The following is a 27,547-nucleotide window of genomic DNA, read 5'->3' on the forward strand; positions in this document are numbered from 1 at the left end:
TTTACGATATTCGCAGTGCTTCCAAAAAAGCGTATTATCTAAATATTTTTGGGTTTCTCTGTGGTATTCACCATCATCATTTTCATCTTCTGGATTTTATTTGTTTTTTGTTTAAATCAATCCCTGAGTGCATTTTTTGCTTTTTATTTTTTAATGTAATTCGCTTAAGTTGTTCTGCTTGTTGGTGTTCATAGCGTTCTTAGTTGCTTGTTTTATCTTTTAATCATTTTTATTATTAATTTGAAAGTCAAAGTTTTTATATATATTTTTTTTCTGGTATTCAGCATTCTAGAATTGATTTTGCTTTGCGCGCGGTTGCCCTAATTGAAAAAAGTTTGTGATTTGCTTTAATTTTAAATATTTTCATTAGCTAGATTAGATTAGTAAACGCATATATTAAGTAAACGCACTTTTTAGTTTTCGTGAATTTTGTTGTTTACCAATTTACAAAAAGTGTTGTGAAATGTGCTTTAGTTAGATTTGAGAAAAAAGTTTAGGAATTTGTAAATTTCTTAGTTTTTTAAATACTCGTTCAGCTAATTTGATATCTTCAGTTAGACCTACTAGAATGAACCGGGTTGTACTATAAATTGTTATCTATTGTGAACGAGTATTATGCAGTCGATGGCATCCGACTTCATTGTGCTTACTAGTTTTTGGTTTTTCTTTTTGAGCGCAAAAGGTGCATGGAAGAGTAACAAGGACTTAGCTATATATAAATATATATTTGTGTGAGTTGTGTGAGTGTGTGTGTCTGTGTTGATGTTATTGGCTTAAAACAATTTAAGCCATTTTTAACAATGAACATTTATTAATTTTTAGTTTAATTTGTTATGCTTCTTTTGGTGTTTCAATTGCGGGCCTTATTTTGAGCTCTAAATTAATTTTATTTAATTTCTTTCTTCTTGTTAATACTTTTATGATTAGTATCTACAAAAGGTTTTTAGGTCGTTTAACAATTCATTTAAAACATAATTTATGCATTTTCCGTTTGGGGTTTTTTTTCCTCTCGTCTCTCTTTTATTTATTGCAACATTATTTTTATGTATATATATAATTTATTTTTTATTTTTGGTTTTAGTGTGTATAATTTATGTATATATAGTTTTACAATTTCATTTCGTGTTTTGTATCATTACAATTGAATTTATATAGTATGTACGTATTTGTTTTCTTAGTTTTGTGGGAATTTCCTCGCTCTCTTTCTCTCTCTCTCTATCTTCCTCTCTGCACGAGAGAGATAATACAGTTAGAGATATAGCCCTATATAGAAGTACATAGGCCGTAATACAATTTAGTTTTATATTATATATAATTTTTTGTTACTTTTTGTTTAACTACAAACAATGCTAATCGAATTCTCAATTTGTTTTAGCTTTTATAATTTGTTGATAATTTATTTTCAGTTGTTTTTTTTTTTCATATTTGTTCATTAGCAAATCAACAAAATTTTTATTTCTTATTTTCATAAGAATGTTTTAACATGTTTTTCATTTTAGATAACATTTGAATTAGTTTATATATATATATATATATATATATAGTAAATATATATTCATCTAGCTCTACACTTGATCAGCTCGTGTTCCATTTTGGTTGAGTTTTAACTTGCTTCGTTTATACCTACACAAAAACGATTTCAACAATTGAAAACAGAAAATAAACTTACAATTTATAATAAGAAAACAAAAAATTACAATTCTATAAAATTTATAAAAAATTTCAATATACTTCTGTGTATGTGTGTGTATGTGTATATAGTCTGTATAATGTATATAACTATGTGTATTATATATCTGGTGGTTAACAGCTGCCTCTAGACAGCCACAATGGCTGACATCTACGAGGCAGTCGGCACAGGATTAAAATAATGCAGGCCATTGGTCTGGAAGAGACAAATAGAGATAGAGTGACTAAATCTGTATAAATTAAAATTCATATATTGGTATGGAGCACTCACTGCCATATCATATTCGGTTATATAGGCGGGTATTTCCAGCTGATCCTTTGTTATGGCCGAATACAGGTGCTCAACGCCTGGCAGCGAGTGCACCTTCGCCTTGATGGCGGGCGCCATGAATGTGGTGAACCACCAGGTCATCATTTTAGTCCAGAATGTGGGGTGCACTATATAGAAGGCCTTCAGATTCTTCTTGTATCTGTTGAAGAATGGTTTTGATTGGAATACCCATTTACATTCATATTGATATTAGTTCACTCACTTGTATGGCAACACACTGTAGACCTCTCTGAGCCAGTGCAACGATGGATAGTTGTTAGTTGACGTGAGCGTGTGGAAGTATGCAATGACATAATCGCCTTTGACAATCGGATCGAGCAGTTTTATCAGATACAGCAGCGCCTACCATATAACACAATATAGTTATCAATATGGCTCAATTTATAGGTAGTTTTATGGTGCACTTACCTTATCCAGGTCAATGCTCTGGGCTGGAAACCATTTGCCGCAGAACACAATCACAGGTCGGCCAAGACGATCCACTCCACTCTGATATAGACAACCGATGCCAGACACTTCGTTCAGATCCTCAACTTGTGCGCGCTGCAGCAGACGTTCATATCTGTAAAAGATAAATAACAGATTCGTATTGATATTGCTTGTAAATATTGTTGATTCCACTTATGTGCTAATGGTTTATTGATCTAGTTTTAAAGTTGCTTAACAAGCAATAAAGTTTATTATACCCTGGTTATGCATATGTGCAAAAGGGTATATTGTATATCTTAAACGAGGTATGTAATGAATACATGTAAAAGTGACTGATGCCACATGGTATATATTATTAATTTGGATTAAGATTAGGTATACATATAAAGTATATTTAGAGTATATAGAATTATGTATATGCACTAAAGATTCCACTAAGATCATAAATCGAAAGCTCCAGCTATTTAGGAGCTACACAAGTTTGCATATTAGGGGTTCTATTCATATATGTGTACATAGAATTAGTCTAGACTCTACTGTAAGTCGTGCACTCCCAACTAGAGCACTCATAAGTGGTTCATAATTGTTTATTTAAGTCATTGTCCACTGATCCGGTAGCTCATCTAAGAGCAACAGTCACTCCCAGCTAGCAGCTGACAGCGCGCAGTAATCGTAATTGTGTTTACCTTGCTGAGCTGCTTACGAATTCGCAACACACATTCACATTCACACTCGCATTCGTGCTCACATTCACATCAACATTCACTTTAACGATCGACCGTATTTGTCTGCTTTTGGATTATAAATATTTGCTGAAAAGTTTGTGCCCAGTTTTATGAGTTGTACGCCATTTACCTGGGCACACATAAGTTTCTACTCTTGGCTTTATTATTATTTACGAAAATAAAGTAAATATATGTGCGATAAGCTCTAACACAATGGGAGCACACAATTACACTTTTACTAATTAAACTAGAAGATAAGTACATACATCTACTTTCTTTTAATGTTGCGAATTTCACGTAGACTGGGTTTATATTAGTTTTGCCGGCTTTCGTTTAGCGATAACAGCTAAATGGAGTCTAATGCAGGGAGAGTTATCTCTCTTAACAAGAAGAGTGGAGGGAATAGCAGCAGATGAAGGAATCTAATTATAGCTGTTATAATACATAATCTTTGATTGTCATCTATAAATCTTAGCGCTGATTTCAAAGAACAACTTTACATACTGTCAATAACAGCTTTTGCTCCTAAAAGACTTTTATTAATATAGAATTACTCAGTAATCAGAAAAAGAAAACGAAATAATATCGAATTTCCAACTAAATTCCATATTATTTTTAGCGGAAATTTCAGCCTATTTTCAGCTTTACAGTTGTAAACAGCTGACTGACTCATTAAAGTCAATCAAAATTCTGCTAAAAGGTGTTAATTGAACAATTTCATATTTTCTTTCTACTGGCGCGCGTCTACTGTGTGTGTGTGTGTGTGTGTTGGTGTGTGTTTGTGCCTGGTGCAAAGTGACGCAGTTAACTCCGGTAGCAGCTGGTTATCAAGTGATAAACCCTGAAGCTGATAAGATCGGCAGCGACAGCATCTGCAGCACATCCTCCCATCAGATTAAGATAAAAGTTTGCTCTCGCTTCTACAATACGAAGTGACGCATTGTGACGCAGTCTATAAACAAGGCAGATAAATACGTATATCTAGCAGATAAATGCATATACTATGTATAATCTTTGACTATTGACCAAGTATACTGCATTATGTATACACTTTGCAGCATAGTCCATAATCTCCATTAACTGAGAATGGCGTTTATTTACGTAGATTGATTATAAACATGTAAGCTATACAGGGGAAATGCTATAGTATACATATATTGTAAATATACTAAATACTACAAGGGTCAAAGTCTTCTACTCACATACATGCCTCTTCTTCTTCTACTCATTGAGCATGCTGCCTACGAGAAGCTCTTCTATTTACACTGTATGCAAACTATCTTCTTATACGCGCTCTATATCGACTCTTATACTATTTGAGCATACTGTCTACTGTATCTTCTAATTACTAAATACTCTTATACTAATTGAGTATACTGTCTACTGCATCGTCTTATACTCACTAAATACTCACTCCCTACAGCAGACTCTTATACTATGGCAGCATACCGTTACTTCTACTTCTCGCTTCTTATACTGCTTCAATACGACTCTTCTATTCATTAAGCATTTCATATGGGTTTATGGTGACTCTTCTACTAATCGATGCATTGATATTGTCTTCTACTCTCTCATATATTTGATCTGTTCATATCTTTTTTCATCATCTAAACTCGCCCACACATTCTGCTAACTCTGCTAATGACTCGACTACACTCTCTATGCATATATATTCTTCTATTTAGCAACTATAATCTGTATAAATTATTATACATTGATTATAAAAAAAATTCGCGTGTGAAATTCGCTCGCATTTATATTTGTTTTCATTAGTTTTTGCTGTTGTTGGCTAAATTAAGAAATCAGTTATTAAAGCAGGCAATTAGCCAATGCGCATTAGCTACAGTAAAGGGTGACTGAGGTGAACAAACAACAAATAAATATACATATATGTATATACATTTCTAATTATCCTTTATTTTGCATCTCTTTTCCTTCCATCTCTCTTACTTACACCTGATTTTCTATGTAACTCCTCCATTACCTTCTTAGAACTCAGTTTCTTTCTCTCATATTTTGTTTCCCCTTTAGTGCTTAACGAGTTACTACTGTAGCTATGGCTATTCTAACCGCTCTGCCGCCGCCGCAAATTGCATGCCTTTGTTCAATTTTGAAATTGACAGGTAATGTAGGCATGGCAGCTAGCTACTAGGCAGGTAGTCAGGGTCGCAAGCGTGCTTTCAATAATGCATGGCTCGGCTGATGAGCTGTCTGTTGAAAGGACCTGCCCCATCGAGCATTCATCGAGGCGCTATAAATAGTAGTAGTGGCAGTAGAAGACGACAACTAGTTGAAGTCGAGCAAAGCACATTCTATGCGAAAGGGGAGTGTGGAGGGGAAATGACGTCACGCAATTAAAAAAAAAAAAAACAATATCCAAATTGAATATGGAGAGAAATGTCAATCGTCATCGGGCAAAGAGTTTATATTGCGAGCTTGTTTTTATTTAAATTGATTTTGTTTTCTTTTCTCCTGTGCGTTTTTTCGATTTTATTGAATTTGTTTACCTCTCCTCTGGCGTCTCTATGAGCTCATCGGTCGACATGATGTCCCCGGTAGTCTCCTGCATGGGACTGGAGCCCAAGTCTATGGACGTCATACCCTCGAGCATTGTCATTGTGGTTGATGGGGTTTTAGTTGGTTGCTTGGCTGCTTGGGTGGGTGGGTTGCTGGTTAAGCTGCTTTGCTTTTGCTAGTTCTTGTTCAATTATGTTGTTGTTTTGTTATTGTTGTTGTTGTTGTTGTTGTTGTGACTGTTTTGCCTTTTACAGTTTTTATCGATCGAGCGCAACGTAGAATTTTATGGAATTATACCTATTTGCCTTTAGTGCACTTTCTTGTTAATTGACGCAAATGGCGCAGACGTTTCGCGTCTTTCAATTACGTTCGACGTGGTTGGTGCTTTTTTTATTTTTTATTTATAAATAGAATTCTCAACATTTTATTTTATTTATGTTATATTTCGAACTGTGGCAGCTAGTTTTGCCAGACTTTTGCGTTGCGTAGGAAGAAGCCGCGTCAAGACAATAATATAAATGCTTATGAACCGAAAATATTGTTTTTCTATAGCTATTGGATGTATATATTGTATATAGAAGTATTGAGTTTATATAAATCGGTTGGTCCAAACTCTCAAATCGTTTCTAGAGCACACACGACCAGACGCCACGAGCTGCGCTTCTCGACTGAACAAACGCCGTTCAGCTCTCTTTCCGATTGCCAAATGCCGAACGCTGCCCACAGGCTGCTCTAATTGCGCTCTCTCAATTACACTCGGTCACACTCTCACTCTGTCTGGCTGCCTGCTTCACGGCCAGCTTATGTGTACACCAAGAGAGTGAAGCAAACAGCGCAGCGCACAGTAGGAAGTGCACAGACACTCGCACTCGCTCGCTCTCGCACACTCATACGCTTCTTCACTTTCTTCATTCCACTCTCTAACAGTTTATTACTCTCTGCGCAGCTGCGCCTTTACTGCTGTACAATGACATCAACAGCAGAAACAGAAGCAGAGACAGACGCGGAGGCAGCGGCAGCGGCAGCAACAATAACAATAACAATTGTGTATGAACGTAGCTTCTGCCTCTCCAAGGACATGGCATGGCATGACTGATTGATTGACTGACTGACTGACTGCCTGCTGCCTGCCTGATTGCCTGACAGCCGCCAATCGGTTCATGCATATTCGTGTCTGCTTTGCACTGTCCAATGGAATCAGTTGAATAGTTCAACTCTCGCGTGTTGTTGCTTGTGTTTTGTGTGTTGTGTGTGGCATATTTTTTGGACAGCGCCAACATGACGTATGCGCAATTTACATTTAAAACAAAGCAGGCCAAGCGATGGCGGCGTAGTAAAATTAGAGAGAGCAACTGATAGTCGAACTACAGATACCCTGTAGGCAAGTTGCGAATAATATTTATAAAATTAATGTACAAGTTATATATAAATATATCTGTAGACATATGTATGTTGTATGTATATATGTACATAATTGTTATAATACGTAACTAATCAAGAATAAGAATATTTCAAGACTTTCTAGTATGTATATACCTTACACTAATTTTCATTTTACAGAGTATAACCAGGACAACATACTGTGAACTCATTTAAATGCATTGAACTGTTTCTCTCAGCCGAAAAGCCTCGCCTGCTTACATATTTATACAGACACGTGTATATAAAGATATATTCATATACGTCAGTTATCTGATTTGTACAAGATATATATATTGTATATAGTATTTAGATGAATTTACGATTTAAGTGACAACAAAATGCGATGACAAACAGTTTGAATTAAATGCAACCAAATTTGCGGTTGCATTCAATGAACTGACAGAGTTGAGTGATAATTTTATATATACATATATAGAGCCCTATAAAGTCGGGGAATCGGAATCTGAACTGGAATCTGGATTGACAGACAATCATAACTGAGTTGACAGCAAAAAAAAATGCAAACAAAAACGGAATTTCAAGTTGAAAGACCAAATTAATGTTATGCGAATGACTCGCATTGAATACTTCGATTCGATTGGGCTATGGCTACGGAATAGATAGTGCGAAATGCAAATCGCGTCGTAAACGGCATATAGGCTAAGGTTAAAAACAAAAACTTCAGCGAGGGCTGTTCGGGAAGTAGGGAAGCGATACAAAAAGAGACTGCAATGGACCCTAGAAAATATCAGAAATCTATAAATACATCTATATACAGCTGCTCACATATTAATATAGATATTGAATTGGAGGAACATATTAATGTTAAGTTATTATGGGAGTTGTATATATAGTAATTGGTTATTCTCTCCTTCCATCTATGAGAAATTGTTTCTTGACATTAACCTCGCGTCGTATACTTCATTTCTATGCTATGACAATTAGATACATACATATATTTATATATAGATTGACATTATTGCAATGGCTTAGGCCGTAACTCAAACCCAATTGAGACACGTGCAAGGATATAATTAGAAGCATATATTTAGTAAGTGTCCAAGACATGTATTTCCTTTCCTCATTGAGCATGCAAACGATGACGTCGCTAGCAGTACGATAATGACGTCATTAGGCAATAGTCATAGTCCAAGAAGTCGACGCTGTTCAAGGCGTAAAGGATTGAGGGGAGTACGACGAATACTCGCAGCACTCGCGTGCCAAAGTCCTGTAAAAATTTGCATAGGCTATACAAATGCCAGTGGCAGGACCAGGGGTAGCTTGGAAAGGCGCAGTCAGAGAGAAAGTCCGGTCAAAGAAAGTCATTTGTTAGACGCTTAAGATATTTCCGGCACGCGCACGCTAAATACACACGAATTCTATTTATTTACGAATGATATTACAGAATGTGTTTATGTGCCCAACTAGGGCCAACCGAGGGGCAGGGTGCCGAGACGTCCACGTGGAAGACACTTTTATGAGCTGCAGACGACAGCAGTAGGCAGTTGAAAGTCGACTTGCAAATGGTCGAACAATATGTATTTAATGACGCAAGCAAACACCTGATTCTGGACTCTGCTAACTGTTTACGCGAAGCTCTTGTTGACACCTGCCCACAAGGCAAGCGTAACAATAGGGATTACATAGACCTGGACTTACGACTAAACCTGAGATGATAACAACTCTGTGGCAAGTCTTGCTCTACTTGGGGAGTTCCATAGCCTCACATATATGTAATTTGATAATGTACACGAATTTCATTAATTTCAATTTAAGAAACTGCACGTTTCCTTAGAATGATATTTTATACTTGTTTATGCTACTTTTGTTATTCATTTCAATTTGTTTTGCTCACATCTCTGCGTGTCTTTCTGGCATTTGAAATATGAAAATCAATTTCTGTTTATATCAGATAAATATTAGTTTATTGATTTATTTGCGTGTGGAGTTTTTTGTTTAGTTAGAAATCAAGCCCACTCATATATCTTACTATGTCGATATACCCATATACAAATCTCGCTTACTCTAATATATCTCTATTTAGAACCTTGATTATTGAAAATGGAATTGAGGGAATGTAGGAGGGGTAGTAGGAATTGAAAAAGATGAAGACTGAATATGGGGAAACTAAGAAAACCTGGAGGAATACTAAGAGAGTTGGAGATAACAAAGGCAGAAGAGTATAGGTATACGTAATACTGTATCAATATATCGGAATACAATTGATTATAGAAAATAAATATTTGTTGCGTGCCTAAGTTAGCAGCTGTCTAATATGTAAAGCCACTCTCTCTGCTTCTATGTCTATATTCACATCTTTTACTGACTAACACTCACCGCTCTTGATGCTCCATGCCCTCAATGCCCTCAGCAACAACGTTCTCATAGATGCCAGCTCTGGGCCGATCGCTCAGCAAATGCTGTCTGTCCAGATCGCGCTATATCAGGAGAGAGGGAGAAATAAAGAGTGAGAGAGAGAGAGAGAGAGAGAGAGAGAGAGAGAGAGAGAGAGAGAGAGAGAGAAAGAGAGAGAGAGATATGTTAGGCATATAAATAGATAGAAGAAGAGGTGAGAGACGCACCTGTAGCTGCGCCTGCAGCCCGCTGCTGTAGGAGTTAAGGCTAAGGCCATTCATATCCCGGGCACCATATTCCAGATCTGAGCTGTTGCCCTCCATGTCGTGTGGACTAACGTCTGAATCGTCGTCAGCTGTGAGAGAGATGTAAACAGAGACAGAAAGAGAGAGAGAGAGGGAGAGACTGTTTAGTATATTGAGGCGTATTTGTGATGATGCCAATGCATTTACAGGAGAACTCAAATGAATTGTTTATCATTATTGTTGTTGTTGTTTCTTATGTTGATTCTTTTCCCCCCCGTTTGTCTGTTATCAATGCTTTAGCCTCGTTGCACAGATCCGACTTTTGTGACTTTTGTGCTGCCAAGTCTCAACCTCAGTGCTGCGTAATTTGATATCAACTGAACGCGACGCAGGCGTCGACAGCTTTGCGGACGTTGCTTTAGCCGGCTGCGACGCTGGCAGCGCAGAGACAGAGCCAGCGACAGAGCCAGCGACAACATTGGATAACTCAGCGTGAGAGCGCGCAGGAGACAGCAGAGATGTGATGCTGGAGTGGGCGTCGGTGGGGACGATAAGCGTGCTGCGTTGTTTACTAAAGTTGACATGATTTAAATAGGCCAAAATGAATTTGGCCAAGATGACAACAGCAGCGGAAACAACAGCAACAGAAACAACAACAGCAACACAGGCTCAAAAACATGGCCAACACTAATCTTAACAAGCTGTCGTGATAAGGCGCACAGTTAATTTAAATGCTTGTCTTTGATTTGCCTTGATAAACTTGCGTTACGTGCGGACTCGAATCAAAACGTAGAAGCAATGCTGCGCAGCTTTTCATTAGACACTGAGATGCAGAACAAGATGCTGAGATGGAGAATCGGGTAACATTGACTAGCTGAGCAGATGGAAGATGGAAGCCTAGAAAGTGGAGAGCTGAAGCGAAAGATCTGCTAGGACGAATAATTGGAGAGAAATTCAGATGAGTCCAGCATGACAGCTCTATCCAGATGCCAAGCAAAAGTTTCACAAAGTAAACTCTTACAGTATCTGCAGAGACAAGGAATCACAGACTAATCAGCTCCTGCTAAATCTTGCCACTGGCTGCTTGAAGGTCAAATTTAGCAAGACAAACTATAGCAGCTCGATATGTTCACTCCATTCATCTTAATAACACTCTATACATCTTAACAACAACCAATCGAGTCTCATTTTGTCCGCACTGAGCACTATTTTAGCGAGAGACCCATTAGTATTGTTATTGTATTTTGTTGTTGTAGTTGTTATTGTATATTCAATGTTCATTACATCTCTTGCACTTATGCCCACTTCCCATTCAGCTTACGATAGTTCCACATTTCAATTGAATTTTTTGTTCCGCCCCAAAGTATGCAACACTTTTTTTCACTTCTATTGGCAGCTGCGCCGTCATTGCTGACGTCACTCGCCCAAATGAGTTGACTTTTAGAACTGTTCCCGAAACTGATTTTTATCAGATTTAGACACGTAATTCGGAAAACCATTTATCGCTGCTGTTTTGCTGCAGCTGCTGTCACACCACAACTCGATTGCGACATGAATTTGGTAGCTGATTTCATTGTATTTTGTGTTTGCACTTACAAATGTTTCGATTGCAACGCAATTTAGTTAAATCAGCTGTGTGCAATGAGAATCGCTTGGAGAATTGTCGTATTCTTTTTTTTTTTACCGTTCGGCTGACCACGCGTTGGCGTCTTCGAAACGTAACTGAAGCCCTAGCAATGGGTAGGCAGGTAATTTGAACGAACTCGGATTCGGATTGGGAATGGAACGCACAACAATATATCAAGAATGCGTCTGTGTGAGTGCGAGTGTGGGTGTTTGGATGTGTGTGTGTGTTGTCTAATCTTATCGACATCGACATTATCGGCAGCTGTCGAGGGGCTAACAACAAGGCAATCAGCTCAAGGCTCACGCTCTAGACCGAGTCAAGAGAGATACCAAAAGACACAGAGAAATGCAGCAAAAGCAGACAACAACACGAACGATAGCTGATAATAGATAACTGATAACCGATTACTGATAACCGATAACCGATAACCAATAAACGTCATTGCTGCCAGCACAACTCACCGTGTCGATGACGCATATGCGCACTGTGACTGTGCTGCGGATTCCGTATGATGCGTATCTGACGATCCGGATCCGGATGCTGTGGCTCGCCCAGCTCACCGCCCGTATCCTTGGGCAGCTGCCACAGTGCACTGCGCTCCTCCAGCTGATCGCGTGGAAAGTAGAGCGGCGCCAGCACCTCATACGTGCCGCGTTCGCTGCTATTGACGCACAGTATCACAACCTGCTGTGGAAATTTGTCCAGAAAGCGTCGAATTGTGCCTGTAAAGGTGTGTGAAAGCGGAAAGTAGTAGAAAATTAGATTTGATAAAGCTGTGAATGAATCGTATAGGATCTATAAACGTTACTGATTTGATAGTTGGAGCAGCAGAAGTTAGCTAAAGCAAACTATTCTTGGTCAAATAAACTGTTTGGGAACTATAAGAATACTATAGTAAGGCATAACTACGGCATAAGTAATATGATTAGAAAGTTGAAACTTGGGATCTATAGCTTTACTTCTTTAGAATAGTTATATGTGTTCATATCTTGGTATACTTAACTAAATTTTAAAACTTTGTATCTAAAGTTAAATGTGTAGAAGTTCTATAGTTTAGATGTAATCTTGGTATACAATATTAATATTATATTCCATATATATACCACACATATATATATATAGCACCCACATATATTTTACATATATAGCTGCGTTTGGAGCTCATAGACTTAATACATCATGTACATGTATTTACAGAGCGTGCGCTTAATATCAACTAATCAAAAGGTCAGAGTAAATAAATAAATAATACTTGATAAGCCCTATTAGGTGCAAGTTCAAGCTTTGATCAGAATAGATAACCTGGTATACACTAGCTGATACTAAAAGCTTATCCTTGAGTAATATGCCTAAAATATACAGTGATTCACATAGAGAGAAAGAGAGGGAGAGTGAGAGCAAACTGTGTACCTGATAAGAAACAGACAAAATTGACAGACAGTTGGGCAGACAAAGTGACCAAGAAACAACAAGCTCAGATAATGCATAGACGTCATTGTTACGATTCATACTCTAGAGACTAACTGTAACACGCCATACTAATCCCATATCAAATCAGATCGCTCTTGCATTTGGTGGCTTTACTCACGCAGGGCAATGTGCGCAGCGATGTCGGCCGGAAAGGTCTTCTGATTGCCACTCACATTGCAAACGGCGATGGTGCGCAAATTCAGCTCCTTGGCCTTGCACAGCACGTTTCTAAAAGAGAGAGAGAGAGAGAGTTGTATTAGTATATGTCTTCCAATATATGTAGTTCATCTCTAGCCAGTCTCACCTGTAGCAACAGTGCAGCGCATTCTCGGCGGCTGTTTTGAGCTTCTCCTTGTAGGCGGGTGCAACGGTGTGCAGAACATACTTGGCTGGCAGATTGTATCCACGCGTAACGCGCACATCACCAATGCGGCACTCTGGAAGATGAGAAATATAGTGTTAAAGCTACTGCTCGATATGAATTTCATTATATTATATAATTTACTAATACTTTTTCGACCTCATAGCAGGAAGTAGCTGTTCCAAGAAGAGCACTACTATTTCCCAGAAATACTTCTAAAAACTAAAAACTAATGAATTCATCAGAAATAACAGGACTTTTCTCTATAAATATATTTTTTTGCATTTTATAACAACATTTCTTGGTATTTTTCAATAGAATTAACACCGTTTCATTTGGTTTAAGTTAAGTGTAGTGCAGCACTACTAATTTATTGAATAAAGCAGTACGGCTATATCCTTTTTCTATGGACAGCAGATTGTCAATGCATTTCTTTAAGATTATCATAACTTAAGCAATTCTGATCGTATATTCTGATATATGAACTCTATTCTAAATCAAAAGTATTCCTTCATTCGGTTTCAAATATTTAAAGTCTTTCCATGAGCTCAACTATACATCTATGCATGTATATCCACTCCAATAACTTACCCTTTACAGTTGTGCTCAGTTCCTCTTTGAGCTGATTGCCGGCAACGGCAATAATGCGCTCCGATATGCTATTGCTTTCAGTCAGGGTTTCATCGCTGCTGTTTGTGATGGCATCCACATCCAGTGTGGTCATATCGCCATCCCTAATCAAAGAGATAGAGAGAGGCTATTAACTGATTTCTCAAGTTCTCAAGTATTGCATTCACCTACCAAATAATAAAACGATTATTGACATCTTTGGATAGGGGAAAGGGACTGCAATTGTGCCGCGGTCCGCCGAGCGTTGAATAATCCGTTAGGGGCAGCCGTGTATCCGTCTTCTGTGAGCCACCCCAAGTGGCCAAATTATCCAATTTGACAAGCTAATTACGATTAGAAGAAGACGAAAAGCCAATACCAAGTTTAGTTGTATGCCCCACAAGAGTGATTCCATTGTTGACTTACACATGAGCTGTTGCTGGTGCTGGAGCTGGAATCGAACGCTTTGAAGTCCACATTTGAGTTCGTGTCGAGACGCATTGCGCTATAATTGATTGAGAATTATAAGAATTTATGCGCACGATTGATAATTTGGCAAATGAGTGTGAGTGTGTGTGAAATTGGATCAGTCAGTCTATATATTATGGAGGTTAAAGGAGCGAGAGGGAGTAAGAGAGATACTAAAATTTGTTGGACTAGTGTTTAGAAAAGTTAAACAAAATTTTAGTGGTAAGAAAATTCAAACTAAGCTTTAGCATTATATAAATTAACTTTAGTAAAATTTAAAGATAAGATAACACTGTGTCTATATCTTCTATGTACACATAATATCTGAGAACTTTTCTTATCTCAAGTATCTATCTATATTGCTGTACAATTTAATAATGTTTTATGGAAGATATATGAGAAAGTTTAGATGGAAAACGCTGTTTAAAGGAATTCCATGTAAAAACTGAGCAGATATTACCATTCTTACCATTTGATCTGTATATAAGAATTGTTTTATCTGTGAGTATATGACGAATTAGATTTAAGAACACATAAATTGAATATTTCAGACAACAAACAGCGGGAATAACTTTACCCTGAAGACCCGCAGTTATTTGAAGGTTATTCATTGACTTTGGAGCTAGGTACAGAAGATATTTAAAAGACTGCCTTATCTAATTGTGATTACAGAAAGCGGGAATACCTGTAGACTGTAAAGTACCACATGTTTGTAGGTTATTCATTGGCTTCAGAACTCTGTACATATGATCTTGCTATGGCATTCTATAGCTTATCTTCTTTTGATTACAGAATGCAGGAATGCCGCAGATATTATACAAACGATCTTTAAACCATATTCTTTGAAATGAATTTAACCTAAACAGAAGAGCAAAACGCTCAAAACATTTTCATTAATAATACATTTTTTTCTGTAACTGAATTTGTGATGAACTGTGGGCCAAGCTAACAGTTAGCTCTGTTGTTGCCAAACGTCCACCGCTACCGGCTCAAACTGGTCCAAAGCGAATCTTTTGGAAACACTCGCCTTATCGAAAACTCTGCAAGCGCTGTGAGTCAGCGAAAGGAAACAACAATTTAAAAAGCGTCAACGAACGGAATCTGTTTTTGTTTTTTTTTGTTTTTCTATTCTTTTTTGTTTTCATTCTAATTTCCACAAAACAAAACAAAAAGCAACAAAAGAGAGACACAACAGTTTTGATTCAGTTTGTGAATAGGCGAATAACAAAGTTAGTTTCCAGCTGAACAATCGAGTGAGTCGAGTCTCATTCACAGCCAACTGCTGCTGCTGCTGCTGCTGCTCCTCTTCCCCCCCTCCCCTTGCTGCCACTTGATGCTCTATTTATGGCATGTGCGTCATACGCGCTGAATGACAGGTGCAAAAACAAAGGTGCAATGTCCAAAGCCCTTGCAACGCGCTGCCTTTTCTAATTGCCACACAGCCAGCAGAGTGGCCCAGCAGAGTAGCTCCACCTCACTCTCTCCCACTCTCTCTCTCCTCTCTCTCTTTCTTCCAGCTGACCTTTGCCCTTTTGCAGAGGTATATGCAGAACTGCAAACATATAGTTTGTATATATATGTGATATATATATGTATATATATATATGCTCCAGCATTTTGGCCTAAATTGGCTTCTGTAATCTGGCTCAAGGTGCTATTTTCGAGTGCGGCTGATAACAAAAGCGCAGCACAATGAACATGCTATACACGCACACCAGTGCAAACACACGTGCACACACACACACACACACACACACACACTATCTTTCACTCTGTTCCTCACACCTTCTCAAACAATCAACGCACAGCATCATTATATAAGAACAATTTTATATATACACCTTGATAAATTCATCTGCAAATTGTTTGCATTTTAATACACAATGTGAACAGAGCTGGGGTATGCACAACTAGTAAGATACCCTACCGCTGAGATATATTCCCATTAGCGAGCAATCACTGTAGCAATAAATATGAAGCAGAAGATTTGGGGATTAGGGGAATCTACGATTAGGGAGAGAGTCAAGTAAATTAATGACCACAGCTTGACTTTCAGCGTGTACTAGAGTTAGAACTACTAAATCAAAATTGTCAGCAAAATAGTTATTTGCAAGTAAATAACATTAATAAGCAGATGTACCAGGGAAACACCACTAAATGAGCTCAAATTCAAATTAAATGAATGTAAATGTGAAATACATAATTTGGTATATACCCAACAATGGATAGTAAGTGAATTCACAATAGAGAATCGTAGTTAACTAAGAAGTAATCCGTAATCCGCAAAAATCTCTCGTTTCTCCATTAAAATTACATATAATTTCCAAGCACTCTTCATACGGGGAATACCCCAAAAGATTCAACTCTTAAACCTCGACTTACATAATAATACATTTGGTGTTTACCTGCCCAGGGTCGGATAATTGATATTAAGTAAATATTTAAATTTATTTCACCTGCAATAACCGTAGACTAAATAATTTTCTTCAAAATATATTTGTTTATATATATATGAGAATACACAGACAAATTAACGTCAAGACAGCTCCATTAAGGCAACAGCTCTTTGGGTTTCACAAGGGTAGAATAAAAAGCGAAAACTTGGTACAATTAACTCGAAAACAGCTGAGGTTATTTAACATGATTTAATGGAGCATTAATGGAGATACAAATCTATATCGAAATTGTCAACAATTTTGGCTCAAAAATGTTTTTCAAAATGTGGGATCTGTTGAAAGGTCTATTTTATGTTGATACAATTGAAGTAATACGTAAATATACTGCATTTCCTTAGCAGATGCTAGGAATGAGCGATATTTCTCTATGTTATACAGCTCTATTGTTAGAAAAAGGGTTTTTTATACTCCGTTCCTAATAGAAATGGTAATATACATATACTTTATACATAGCGAAATCCTCCCTAATATACCAAAGAACTATATATAAAATATTTATAATATTTTACAAGTAATTTAAGATGATGACTAAGTTTCTCTAGTTCATTATAAAACTAGCTTCGATTTGCTTTGTATTTAAATATATGTATATACAAAGTATTACTCTATCTAGTCACGGGGTTTTTTCGCCAAAGTTTAACTACGAATTAATTAGTAATTTGTATTATAAATTTTTGTTGCAGTAACTTCATTCCCAGGGCTCGCTTGTCTATTTCGTCTTGCCTGATCTAGTAATTCCCATGCCTTGACTTGGCAAACAGAATTTCGGAGTTTGTCTTAGCTAACCCGACTGACAGTCGCGGAAGCCGTAGATCTACGTCAAAGTTGAACGTAAAATACACAAGCGTCTGGACGTGGCTTTACCGTTGTCTGACAAAAACAATACGAAGCAGATTGTTCAAAAAAAGAAAAGGTTTTTCTTTGGGGATTTAGCTACAAAATAGAGTTGATGAACAAATTCTTATGGAATTTGCAATTACATAAAGATAGTTCCAGATGGGTATAGAAAACAGCAGAAGGAAGGAAAAGTTAACAAATTCTTATATGTTTAACAATTTGAGCTAGTTATAGCAAAAAGTTGCTCAACAAAAGGAAATAATTTAACTTCACAAAAGTAAACAGAGCTACAATGAAACAGGGAAAAGTAATTAAAATGTTTTTAAGGTCTTGAACTGAATGTTGAATGCTAACTAATACTTAGGGAGATGTTTCAGCATCAAACTTTATTTGCAATATTATTTATCAGCTTATAATAAATTTATTTATGTAATATAAATGCAAAAATTCTCGAGGAGTCCTCAAGGAGCTCTCAAGGTATTCCCACACATGTCTATTTTCTAACTGAATTCTATACATATACATAAAATGTTTTAATAGAATATTATCTCCTTTACTCAAAGAACCAGATCATATCACATATGTGAACCACTTATTCCTTATTTAAAAAAAACCATTAAAGGAATCTCGGATGCAAATTCGGTCTGTCTAACTGAAATTAAATATATAAATTTCAGCTTCTTAGACATGGAAAAGTATTTGGGATATACTTTATTTGTGCATGCTTCTCCATAAATCTATATAAAGTGTATTCCAAATACGGCGACTCCAGTGCTTGAAATAAACTTTGATCTCTGCTTGCTAAAGGCGTAGGCACATGTAAGATTTTATGACTTTTGCCTTTGCACTTTGAAGATCAATGAATGCATAAGTAAAGAGAGAGAGAGAGAGAGAGAGAGAGAGAGAGAGAGAGAGAGGAATAGTCTGAAAGCCAGAGTGAGGTATATATATAGAATTGCATACCAACAGACTTATAATAGTTATAAGTAGATAGGTAGACATACATATATAAAGAGACGAACAGGCCTAGATCAGCTCAGTTTGTCATCAAAATAAATACTTTTTGAGGTTTATTTACCTGTTACATACATTTAAATAGAAATTCAACTGGCATGTGATCTGTTAAGGCCTTAAGGTGCAAATAGTAACACTAATAGGACAAACACTATCTAGATTATATATATTTGTTTATGAGCTATGACTAAGGGGCAAGAATGCATTTGAAAGAAATGAATTCAAATTAGAATGCAACACGATTTCTTACGTTTCTTGTTACGTAAATCTATACAAAAAAATGTATAATTATATACCCACATATAATCGTTTATATGAACGAGTATGATGTGTTGATTTATTCGTGTTGCACATTTTGTTTACGGTTCATATTTCTGTGCTGCGCCACGGCACACCCTGTATACAAGTCAAGCTGGTCTGAGCAGTATATCAAAATTGACAAATATTAAAGCTAACAAGAGAACGGCAGAGAGAGCGAGCGATAGAGAGAGAGAGGGAGAGAGAGAGAGAGGGAGAGGGAGGTCTTAAAGTTGCTTTTGCTGTTAGTGCATATTCATTGTAAAAGCAAATTTTGTAGCCAAAGCAATAGACACATACCATTATGAGCACGTCTCTATGTGTGTGTATGTGTGTGCCTGTGTATGTACATATGTTTACTCTTGAATGAATTACGTCTTAACTTGGCTTGGCTAAACGCGCCTCGTGTACTTTAAAGCTTAAGGCAAACAAATGCCGTCAACACAACACAAAGACTTGGTCATAATCTTGCTAATAGTTCTGCATGTGTGTGGGTGTGTATAAGTGTCTATGTGTGTGTGTGTGTGTGTGTGTGTGTTGCTATGCGTCAGACACGATCACATCATCATTAAATAGATATTTCTGTGCCTACTAACAGATTCTTGCCACAAATATGTATGTATGTTCATCAATCATCAATCGTCATTCGTCTTTCGTCAATCGGCTACGTTACGTATACGCCGCGTGTAACGTTGTTAAATGTCAGAATGGGTAAATGCATTAGAAATGAGTGAAACGCAAATGCCACGCCCCAGCGGCACAGCCCACATTTAAGTGAAATAAGCAACTGACGCGACTCAGAAATTCTGTTTGTTGTACAAGTCGGGTTGTTGTTGCTGTTGTTGTTGCTGTTGTTGCCTATTCCTTAACTTGTTGTTGACGTTGACATGCTAGAGTCAATTAGACTATTGTAGAACGCAGTTAGTTTCTTGCTCTTGCCGGTTATATATGTCAAACTGTTCCGACTCGAATCGTAACTTCGTATTTCTACACCCCCACCAATTACGTGGGTTCCACCATGGAAGAGATAAGCGCTAAATTGCACATATCTAATAAGCTCCAGACAGTAATTGGTAATTCTCATATATATAAGTGGGCTGCATTGTACAATGAAAACATGGAAAACCGAGGAGTTTCTGTAAAACCTTGAGAGATTTCCACTTATTGTACAAGGGAAAAATCGAATTGAGATTTTAAGATATTTTAACATGCATGTTAACTATTTTACTATAAAAATTTAGTCAATTCAGTTGAGTTTCACACTTTAACATGCATGTTAAATATTTTATGAAGGTTCATTATTAAAACCTTTTCACATGCTTGTTTATGGCTGACATTTCAATTTAAGGCTGTTTAATGTTACCTAAATACACGTTAAATATAACATAATTAACGTTTTATCTAAAGGTAGACTATAAACAATTATTTATCATTCAATTTTCTCATTTAATTTAACTTTATGCATAAGAATTTAATAATTCAACCATATAAATTTCGGTTAAAAATAAACATACATTTTGTCAGTTAATTAGGTTAATGTGCATGTTAAAAATTAATGCTCGATAAAGTAAAATTTATATTATATGCTCCAAATCTTAAGCTCTTCGAGTTTGTCACTTACATTTATGGCACCTGCGTATAGGTTAAATATAAAGTTTATTTTTTTTAGGTTAATGGAATTTTGCTTTCTTTTTTATGCTGCTTAAATACTTTGACTTTGTTTTCTTTCTGAAATTCTTTGAGTTTTGGAGAACAGACAGAAAGAAGCTTTAGAATCACTTGGATCTCTGCTTTTATAGCAAGTAAATTAATAAAATTAGAGTTAAATCCATTGTTCAACTATGGTAAATTTCAACAAATTCCGCTTTAATACTTATATTAAACATAGTTAAAAATATTTTATACAATGACAAAGCTAAAACTTTCAGCTTTAATATTCAGTTTTGCATGCCAGAAACCTTTGCTGTATCGATCATGCTTTCGTAAGTGTCGCCTACGTTGACTGTCGATTCCCAGGACATTTTCCCGACTTCCTCAGCCCACCCCCCTCTTCACTACAGTTGTTTTATTTTGCTCAAGCTTTATATGATTTTTGGTCGCGCTGCTGAGTTTTGTTTACGCTACACGCTCAATCCGCCAAAAAAACAAAAACTGTTGCATAATCAATGCGAAATTTTTGTCGCCCACATGCCCAAGGACTGCCAAGGACTAATACTAACAGGTCTTACAGCCTGCTTACCCATGACCATATCAGGTATAAAAATACACAGATATATTTATATATGTATATATCTGTATGTAACTGTATTTTGGCTCGTATTCGTGCATATGGCAACTGCTGCGCTTGGCACGGCACACAACATTACGTATACGGCCTGTTGGCATTGTCCTTTGCTTTCTTATTCTTATTGCTTTTTTCCTTTTTTGATCTCTGTCCATAAAGAGACCAGAAGGCACAGGTAAGCAGTTGAGGGCGGGCATTGCCATCCAAGTTTGGGCTAAAGTATTGGGCATGCCGAATGACAATACCAAGTTTTTTTTTTGTTTTTCCTGTACCAGTCAGCGAACGTTCGATTTGTTTATCTTCGAATTTCGACGCTTAACGTTCAACGTCAACTGCGCTTCTTATTGTTTTTTTTTTTTTTTTTTCGTTGTCGCTTGTTTATATTTATTTTGAATGCGTCATTCGTCGCGCTTTGTGGGCTCGGTCTTAGTCCGTGTCTCGCGCGCGATTTCCGACTCTTTTCAATCATTACCCGAAATCCAAATAGGCCCTGTTTATACTCTATCTCTGTATGCCTTATCGACCGGATCAATCATGCTCATCATCGAATGAAAAGTGCTCCGACTAATGTCAGTTCTCGATTTCGTCAATTTGTCTCTTTAATTGCACTAACTGCATTTTTATGGACATCTAATCAAAATTGATATATACACTACTTTATTTCCATTACGCATTCAACTGTAACCCTCATTCTAGTAATTCCAATAATTGTTAACAAAATGTGTCGCCTTTGTACAGCTCCTATGCCCTATGCAGAGTCGTGAATTCCATATAAATATATTTCCACCTAAGCTGCTTATTAATAATTATTATCGTAATGGCAATCATTTTTATTGAACGCGCACAGTGGGCATAAATTAGTAATTTTATGGCAAATAGAATATATTTCTGTGGACTTTCCCAGTATTTTAAATAATATAAAATGGTTGAAGATTTCAAGTAATGCCCACTGTAACGATTATAAATATCTTGAGATTTTAGTTGTATATAAAAATATAAATAATTTTTATACTGTGTATATTTCCTGTAATATTATATATTATAGTACTCCTTTCAATTGTTCGGGAATGCACTTATAACAAAATTTTGTTATTCAACAGTTTATTGCACAATCCCGTTGTTTTTATGAGCACATCCTCTATTTACACAAGATCTAGTATTCCTCTTGGCACAACCAATCTGCCACCTAATGTGACCCAACCAATACCAACAGCTTAAGAGCGCCTTAAAAGCATTTGATAATTGAGCTGCAAAAGCGCACTCAAGCGGGGAATAACAGCTACAGGGTGCACTGGGCAAATATGTTATTGAATAAACAGAGTGTACAAAGTACATGTGTGCATTAGTCCAATGGCATTGACAAGGAAATTGTAAATAATTGGATAGCAGCAGGGCAGAGTTGGCGGGGGACAGGGGCTGCAGAGCACGGACCAACGCTGACAATTAATCAGTTGTGGGAGGTGGACAAACATATACATATACATATACATATACACAGCCCATATGTAGGGCATGTTTGTGGGCTATCATGCACCTGGTCTAACAGAATATAAAGCTAGGCCTTGGTTTTGCCATTTAACTTGGAATTCTGCACCAGCCCACATACGACTATATATTTTCTATGTAGTTGTATATATGTATGTATTTATGCATGTTGCTTTTGTCACTTTTTATTCGTAGCTCTTTTATTTATGCACATCAATTCTTAATGCATTGAACTGCACGTAGAATAGAAAAAGCTTTGAAACACAAGCAAAACAACAAAAAACAACAACAAAAATTGCACATTTTCGTTTAATTCTAAACGACGCTCAGCTAGCAATTATAGCTAGCATTTGAATGGCGTCAACCTACAGTTAGTTTGTTGTTTTGCTCTCTCTTTCTTATGCGCTGCTGCTCAGCTGTGATGATGGCGGCGGCGGCGGCTTCTGCAGAGTTTTGTTAGCAGAGCCATTGCACAAGCTGTGAAGGTTACGTTTGATACGTTACCCACACAGCTACGTATTTGTGTGTGTGTGTGTGTAATTCTTTTATATTCTGCATAGACACACTCTATTTGTGTGTGTGAGTTTGGCTTTTGCTCAATAATACTACTATTGTATAACAGCCAAAACTAACTGCTATATTATTAGTAAAGATCTATACAGCGCTTGGAACTTGGCTGCACGCCCACTTAGGCGCACACACACACACATAAACGGCTTTGGCGACTTTTACAAAATGAAAACACCCAAAAGAAAAGCCAAAGCCATTAAAAATGTTTTCACACACACACGCACACGAAAATACGCACGCATACGTACGCTATACGTTGGAAGGGGGAGAGGGGTATAAAAGTTAAGCAGAAAAAAATGCGGCAGTCTGTTCTGTATGTGTGTGTGTGTGGCAGGTAACTCTACGAGCGTATATATATATATATACATATATGCAAGCTTACATGTGAATGTGTGTGTATATGTGTATGTATTGATATGAAAACGAGAATGTTTAAGTTAAATTTTTACGCACTTTTCTCAATGAATACAACTCGCTTCACAATTTACGCACTTCCCAGCAATTGATGCCTAGTTGCTGCTGTTGTTTTTTTGCACGCACTTTTTGTTGCTTTATTGCTTTAACTTCACTTTGTGCACTTTTTATATTTTGGTGTTTATGTGTGTGTTTTATAGTGTTTTGTGTGTATGTGTGTGTGTTGCAAATTAAACTGGCGCAAACACGTCTCTACTACCCACCGCTCGTCACGAATTCACGTTCGACACTGAAAGCTCGAATTGAGACTTTTGCCAGCAAAAGCCAGTTAGCACTAAAAATTGACAAATTTGGCTGGCCATAGCGGGAAACGTATAAATACCAAGAAGCCAAATGACAAAAAGCTGACTGGCATATGTTTCTGCGTTGTAAAAGCTTTGGCTATTTGGCGTGCAAGTGTGCCCAAATTTGATATACTTTAAAATAATACTATTTCTATTGCTAGTATATAAATAGACTTACTATGGCGCGTAAGCTTGGACATGTTTTGAATGCTGAAATATTGCAATGTGCTTAATTTATATATATAAATATATGATTAAACAAACATGATTTGTGGGCTCTTGTCATATTTTATATTTATTTTGCTGCTATATATATATATATCAGCACAGCCGGGTTCAAGTCACCCAGAGCAAAGACCAATGGATTCGGACATTAGTTGTCGACTGAGTTGTTGTTGTTGTTGTTGTGGTGGCATTTGCTTTGACCAAACATGACATTATACAATAAACAAGAAAAGGAAAATGTTTGAGCGAGGCGAAGGCGAAAGTGAGTTGAAGATGCAGCTGCACTCGGCATACCGTTAGCTATAACTGTCATAATCAGCAAATATTCCAAAAGAAAAAGAGACACCAATTGGAAAGGAGGAAGCGCAACGTGAATCGCCGTAACCAATGATAAATAGCCAATGGCTAGCCAGGAGCACGGTAGGGGTGGCAGATTGATAGTGAAGGAGAGAGGGAGATAGAGACGTCGCCTGTCATTCGTGAAATAAATAAATGCAATTTGTGAATTATATTTTATATTTTTTTGTATTTTTCGTTGGTTTTATACTTTTTAGGTATTTTTCTTGGTTTTTTTTATTGAAATTCCTTACGATCGCAAGAAGCGCACAGAAGTAATATGTATATGGTAAATTGTTGTTGTAGATACATACATAATAATAATAATATATAATTAAGATTATTTATATAATATATACATATATGCATATATGTTTTGTAATATGTAAGTAATATTTATATAGTATATATATGTATATATATATGGTTGTGTATCTATGTGTGTGTGTGTGTAGTTTATATGTGTGTGTGTTAGATATACATATACATATACATAGTAGATTGTAGCATAATTATAATATTATATACAAATCTCAAGATTGATTGATTGATTTGATTTCATTTCATTTCATTTTGATTTGCTTTTCTTTTTCTAATTTACATTTAATTTTTTTTTTTGTTGTATAAATTTAAAATTACATTTTATTCATATATATATATTTTTTTTTGAATTGGTTTTCTTGTTTTGTTGTTTTTTTGTTGTTTCTACACACTTACAGACTATTCGCTCTATTTATCATCATCATCGACTTCAATGCGATTTTCATCAGCTTTCAAGCATTCGCTCTCTTCTCTTTCACTTTCTTACATAGCTATATATATATATGTGTGTGTATATGTATATCTGTATATAATTTTTTATATATTTATATATATATATAAGTCATGCAGCCAGGCTGTGAGCAGAGTTTCAAAGTTTCTTGCTCAAATTTGCATTTTGTGAATTTTCGGTTTCTTCTTTCCTAATTTTTTACTTTGGAATCCATACACACACATACATTCACGCACGCACACACGCACATAACCATACACACCCATATACATATACACATCAATCAGTTTGCACAAAATATGCTTAAAACTAAATATTATTTTAATACACATTACAAAAAGGTTCAAAAAGAAACAAATCTTAACTAAAAGTTACAAATTATATATAATTAAAAGAAAATTGTGTTAAACGCAAATTAAGTAAAGTCAACAGCGTGACAGAGTTAACATTGTCAGTGTCAGTGCCAACAGCTAACAGCAAAGTTAACAGTCTGAATGTTAGCTGCAACAGCGGTGCAAGCATTTAACAGCAACATTAACAGTTAATAGTTAACAGTGCCAGAGTTAACTCTACAGCAGAGCTAACAGCGCGAGAGTTAATAGTTAACAGTTAACAGCACTGTTTAACATTACAGAGGAAACATAGCTTAAACCATTTTTGTTTCTTTTTGCTTTTTTGTTGTTGTTGTTGTTGTCTTTCATTGAATATTGTTGTTTCATAACAATAAACAATCCCTATATATATATTTAAATTGTATTTATATATAATATGCTTTACATTTATATCAGTTGAATCATTCATAAATTATCACCCAGCAGTTTTCCTTTCATTTTCTTTCTCCCTAACGAACAAAAGCCGAAAGATATTTGTAAACAAAAAACAACAAGAAAAAAAAACACATGCATTCACAATCACAATCAATCAAACAATCATTTTTGCTGCTGCTGTTAACTAGATGTACAGTAATTAGTTTTACAGTTAGTTATTAATTATTATCATTATAGACTACAGTTCTAAACAGTTTTACAGTTATATATCATATATGTATGTGTGTATATAAAAAAAAAACACTGAAAATATTGTAGCAAAGTTTTCTTTTTCAATCTTTTCTCACATTCTTCATTCGGTATTTTAAAAATTTGTTAAGTAAAAAATTTGTATTTGTATTTTTTTTGTTTGCATTTTAAGAGATTTTCTTTTGGTTGTTTTCTTCAATTTGCAAGCTGCTTGTATAAAATGGCTAATATTTATATATATTTTCAGTATTTTCCATTTTCCAGTTACAGTTATTCTTTTGCTGCTGCTGTTGTTGTTGTTGTTTTTTTTTTTTGTTACCCCCTTCCCCACATTGAGCTGAGATACATTTCGTTACTTTTTTCAATTTAACTGCTTTTTGCAATATATATATATATAGAGTATATAGTTCTACATATATACCAAAAACGAAAACATTTACATTTAGCATTTAAGTTTTACAGTTACAGAGAGTTAACATTAATGTTAAATCATATACAATATATAAATACAATGCATATCGATTATGATTATTATTATTATTATTTTATGTCAATTTCGACAGCTAAAAATTGGACTAAGAATTACATTTGTATGTATGTATATATATATATTTATATATATACATATGTATATACATGTCATCATATCTGCCTTTTGTAAATTATATAGTTTAGTATTTTTTAAAGTATTTTTTCACTATATGTATATAGATAGTGTATTTTTATATAATTTTTTTTTTCTCATATAGTATATATATACGTAGATAATTTGCTTGGAATTTCGCTTATATAGCATATATGTGTATATATATCTATATATGTATAATCGAACAAATTCAAAAAAGTATTATAAAATAATCGATATATAATGTGTGAGTGTGTGTGTGTGTGTGTGTGTGTGTGATATAGTTATAGATGGATAGTTTTGCTTGGTTCATTGAGCTGTAAAAATTAAAGAGTTGAGAATAAAAAAATTAATCGTTCTTTTTTTTTTAGTGTGTTGCGTCGCAATTTTAACTTTTTTTTTATTTATTACAAAATCAAAATATCTTAACGTATTTTGCGAGCAGAAATTGGTGTTTTGTGAAAAGTGTTTTTTATTATTGTTTTTGTAGAAGTTTTTTTCTTGTTTGTTGTTTTTGAAAATTTAGCAAAATTGTAAGAATTATAATTTGTTTTTGTTTTATCGTATACAAGTCGAGTTCTGTGATGAGATGTTGTTTGTTTTGTTTTTGTTTTTGTTGTTTTT

At 35.8% G+C, this 27,547-nt stretch overlaps 1 protein-coding gene across 4 annotated transcripts; it reads right to left on the reverse strand.

The window, feature by feature from the left end:
- Positions 1–1,014: 1,014 nt before the first annotated feature.
- Gdap2 (ganglioside induced differentiation associated protein 2) lies at positions 1,015–23,907 on the reverse strand. 4 transcript variants are annotated; one of them, XM_018104328.3, is made up of 13 exons: positions 23,645–23,907; positions 14,207–14,285; positions 13,973–14,124; positions 13,763–13,905; positions 13,115–13,247; positions 12,929–13,038; positions 11,802–12,062; positions 9,696–9,823; positions 9,451–9,551; positions 2,429–2,582; positions 2,223–2,362; positions 1,961–2,159; positions 1,015–1,885 (listed from the first exon to the last, which is right to left on the reverse strand). In XM_018104328.3, exons 2-13 carry the CDS (start codon positions 14,279–14,281, stop codon positions 1,841–1,843), a joined length of 1,641 nt encoding a protein of 546 aa, XP_017959817.1. In that variant the 5' UTR covers positions 14,282–14,285; positions 23,645–23,907; the 3' UTR covers positions 1,015–1,840. The 4 variants fall into 4 exon arrangements, with proteins under 4 accessions (XP_017959817.1, XP_089118017.1, XP_017959819.1 ...); XM_089261891.1 differs by lacking the exon at positions 23,645–23,907 and adding an exon at positions 22,991–23,009; XM_018104330.3 differs by lacking the exons at positions 11,802–12,062; positions 12,929–13,038; positions 13,115–13,247; ... (2 more) ...; positions 14,207–14,285; positions 23,645–23,907 and adding an exon at positions 9,921–10,071.
- Positions 23,908–27,547: the final 3,640 nt, after the last annotated feature.

The sequence above is a fragment of the Drosophila navojoa genome, chromosome 5, assembly GCF_054131105.1.
Source record: "Drosophila navojoa isolate 15081-1374.11 chromosome 5, UAZ_NAV_1.0, whole genome shotgun sequence".
Lineage (NCBI taxonomy): Eukaryota > Metazoa > Arthropoda > Insecta > Diptera > Drosophilidae > Drosophila > Drosophila navojoa.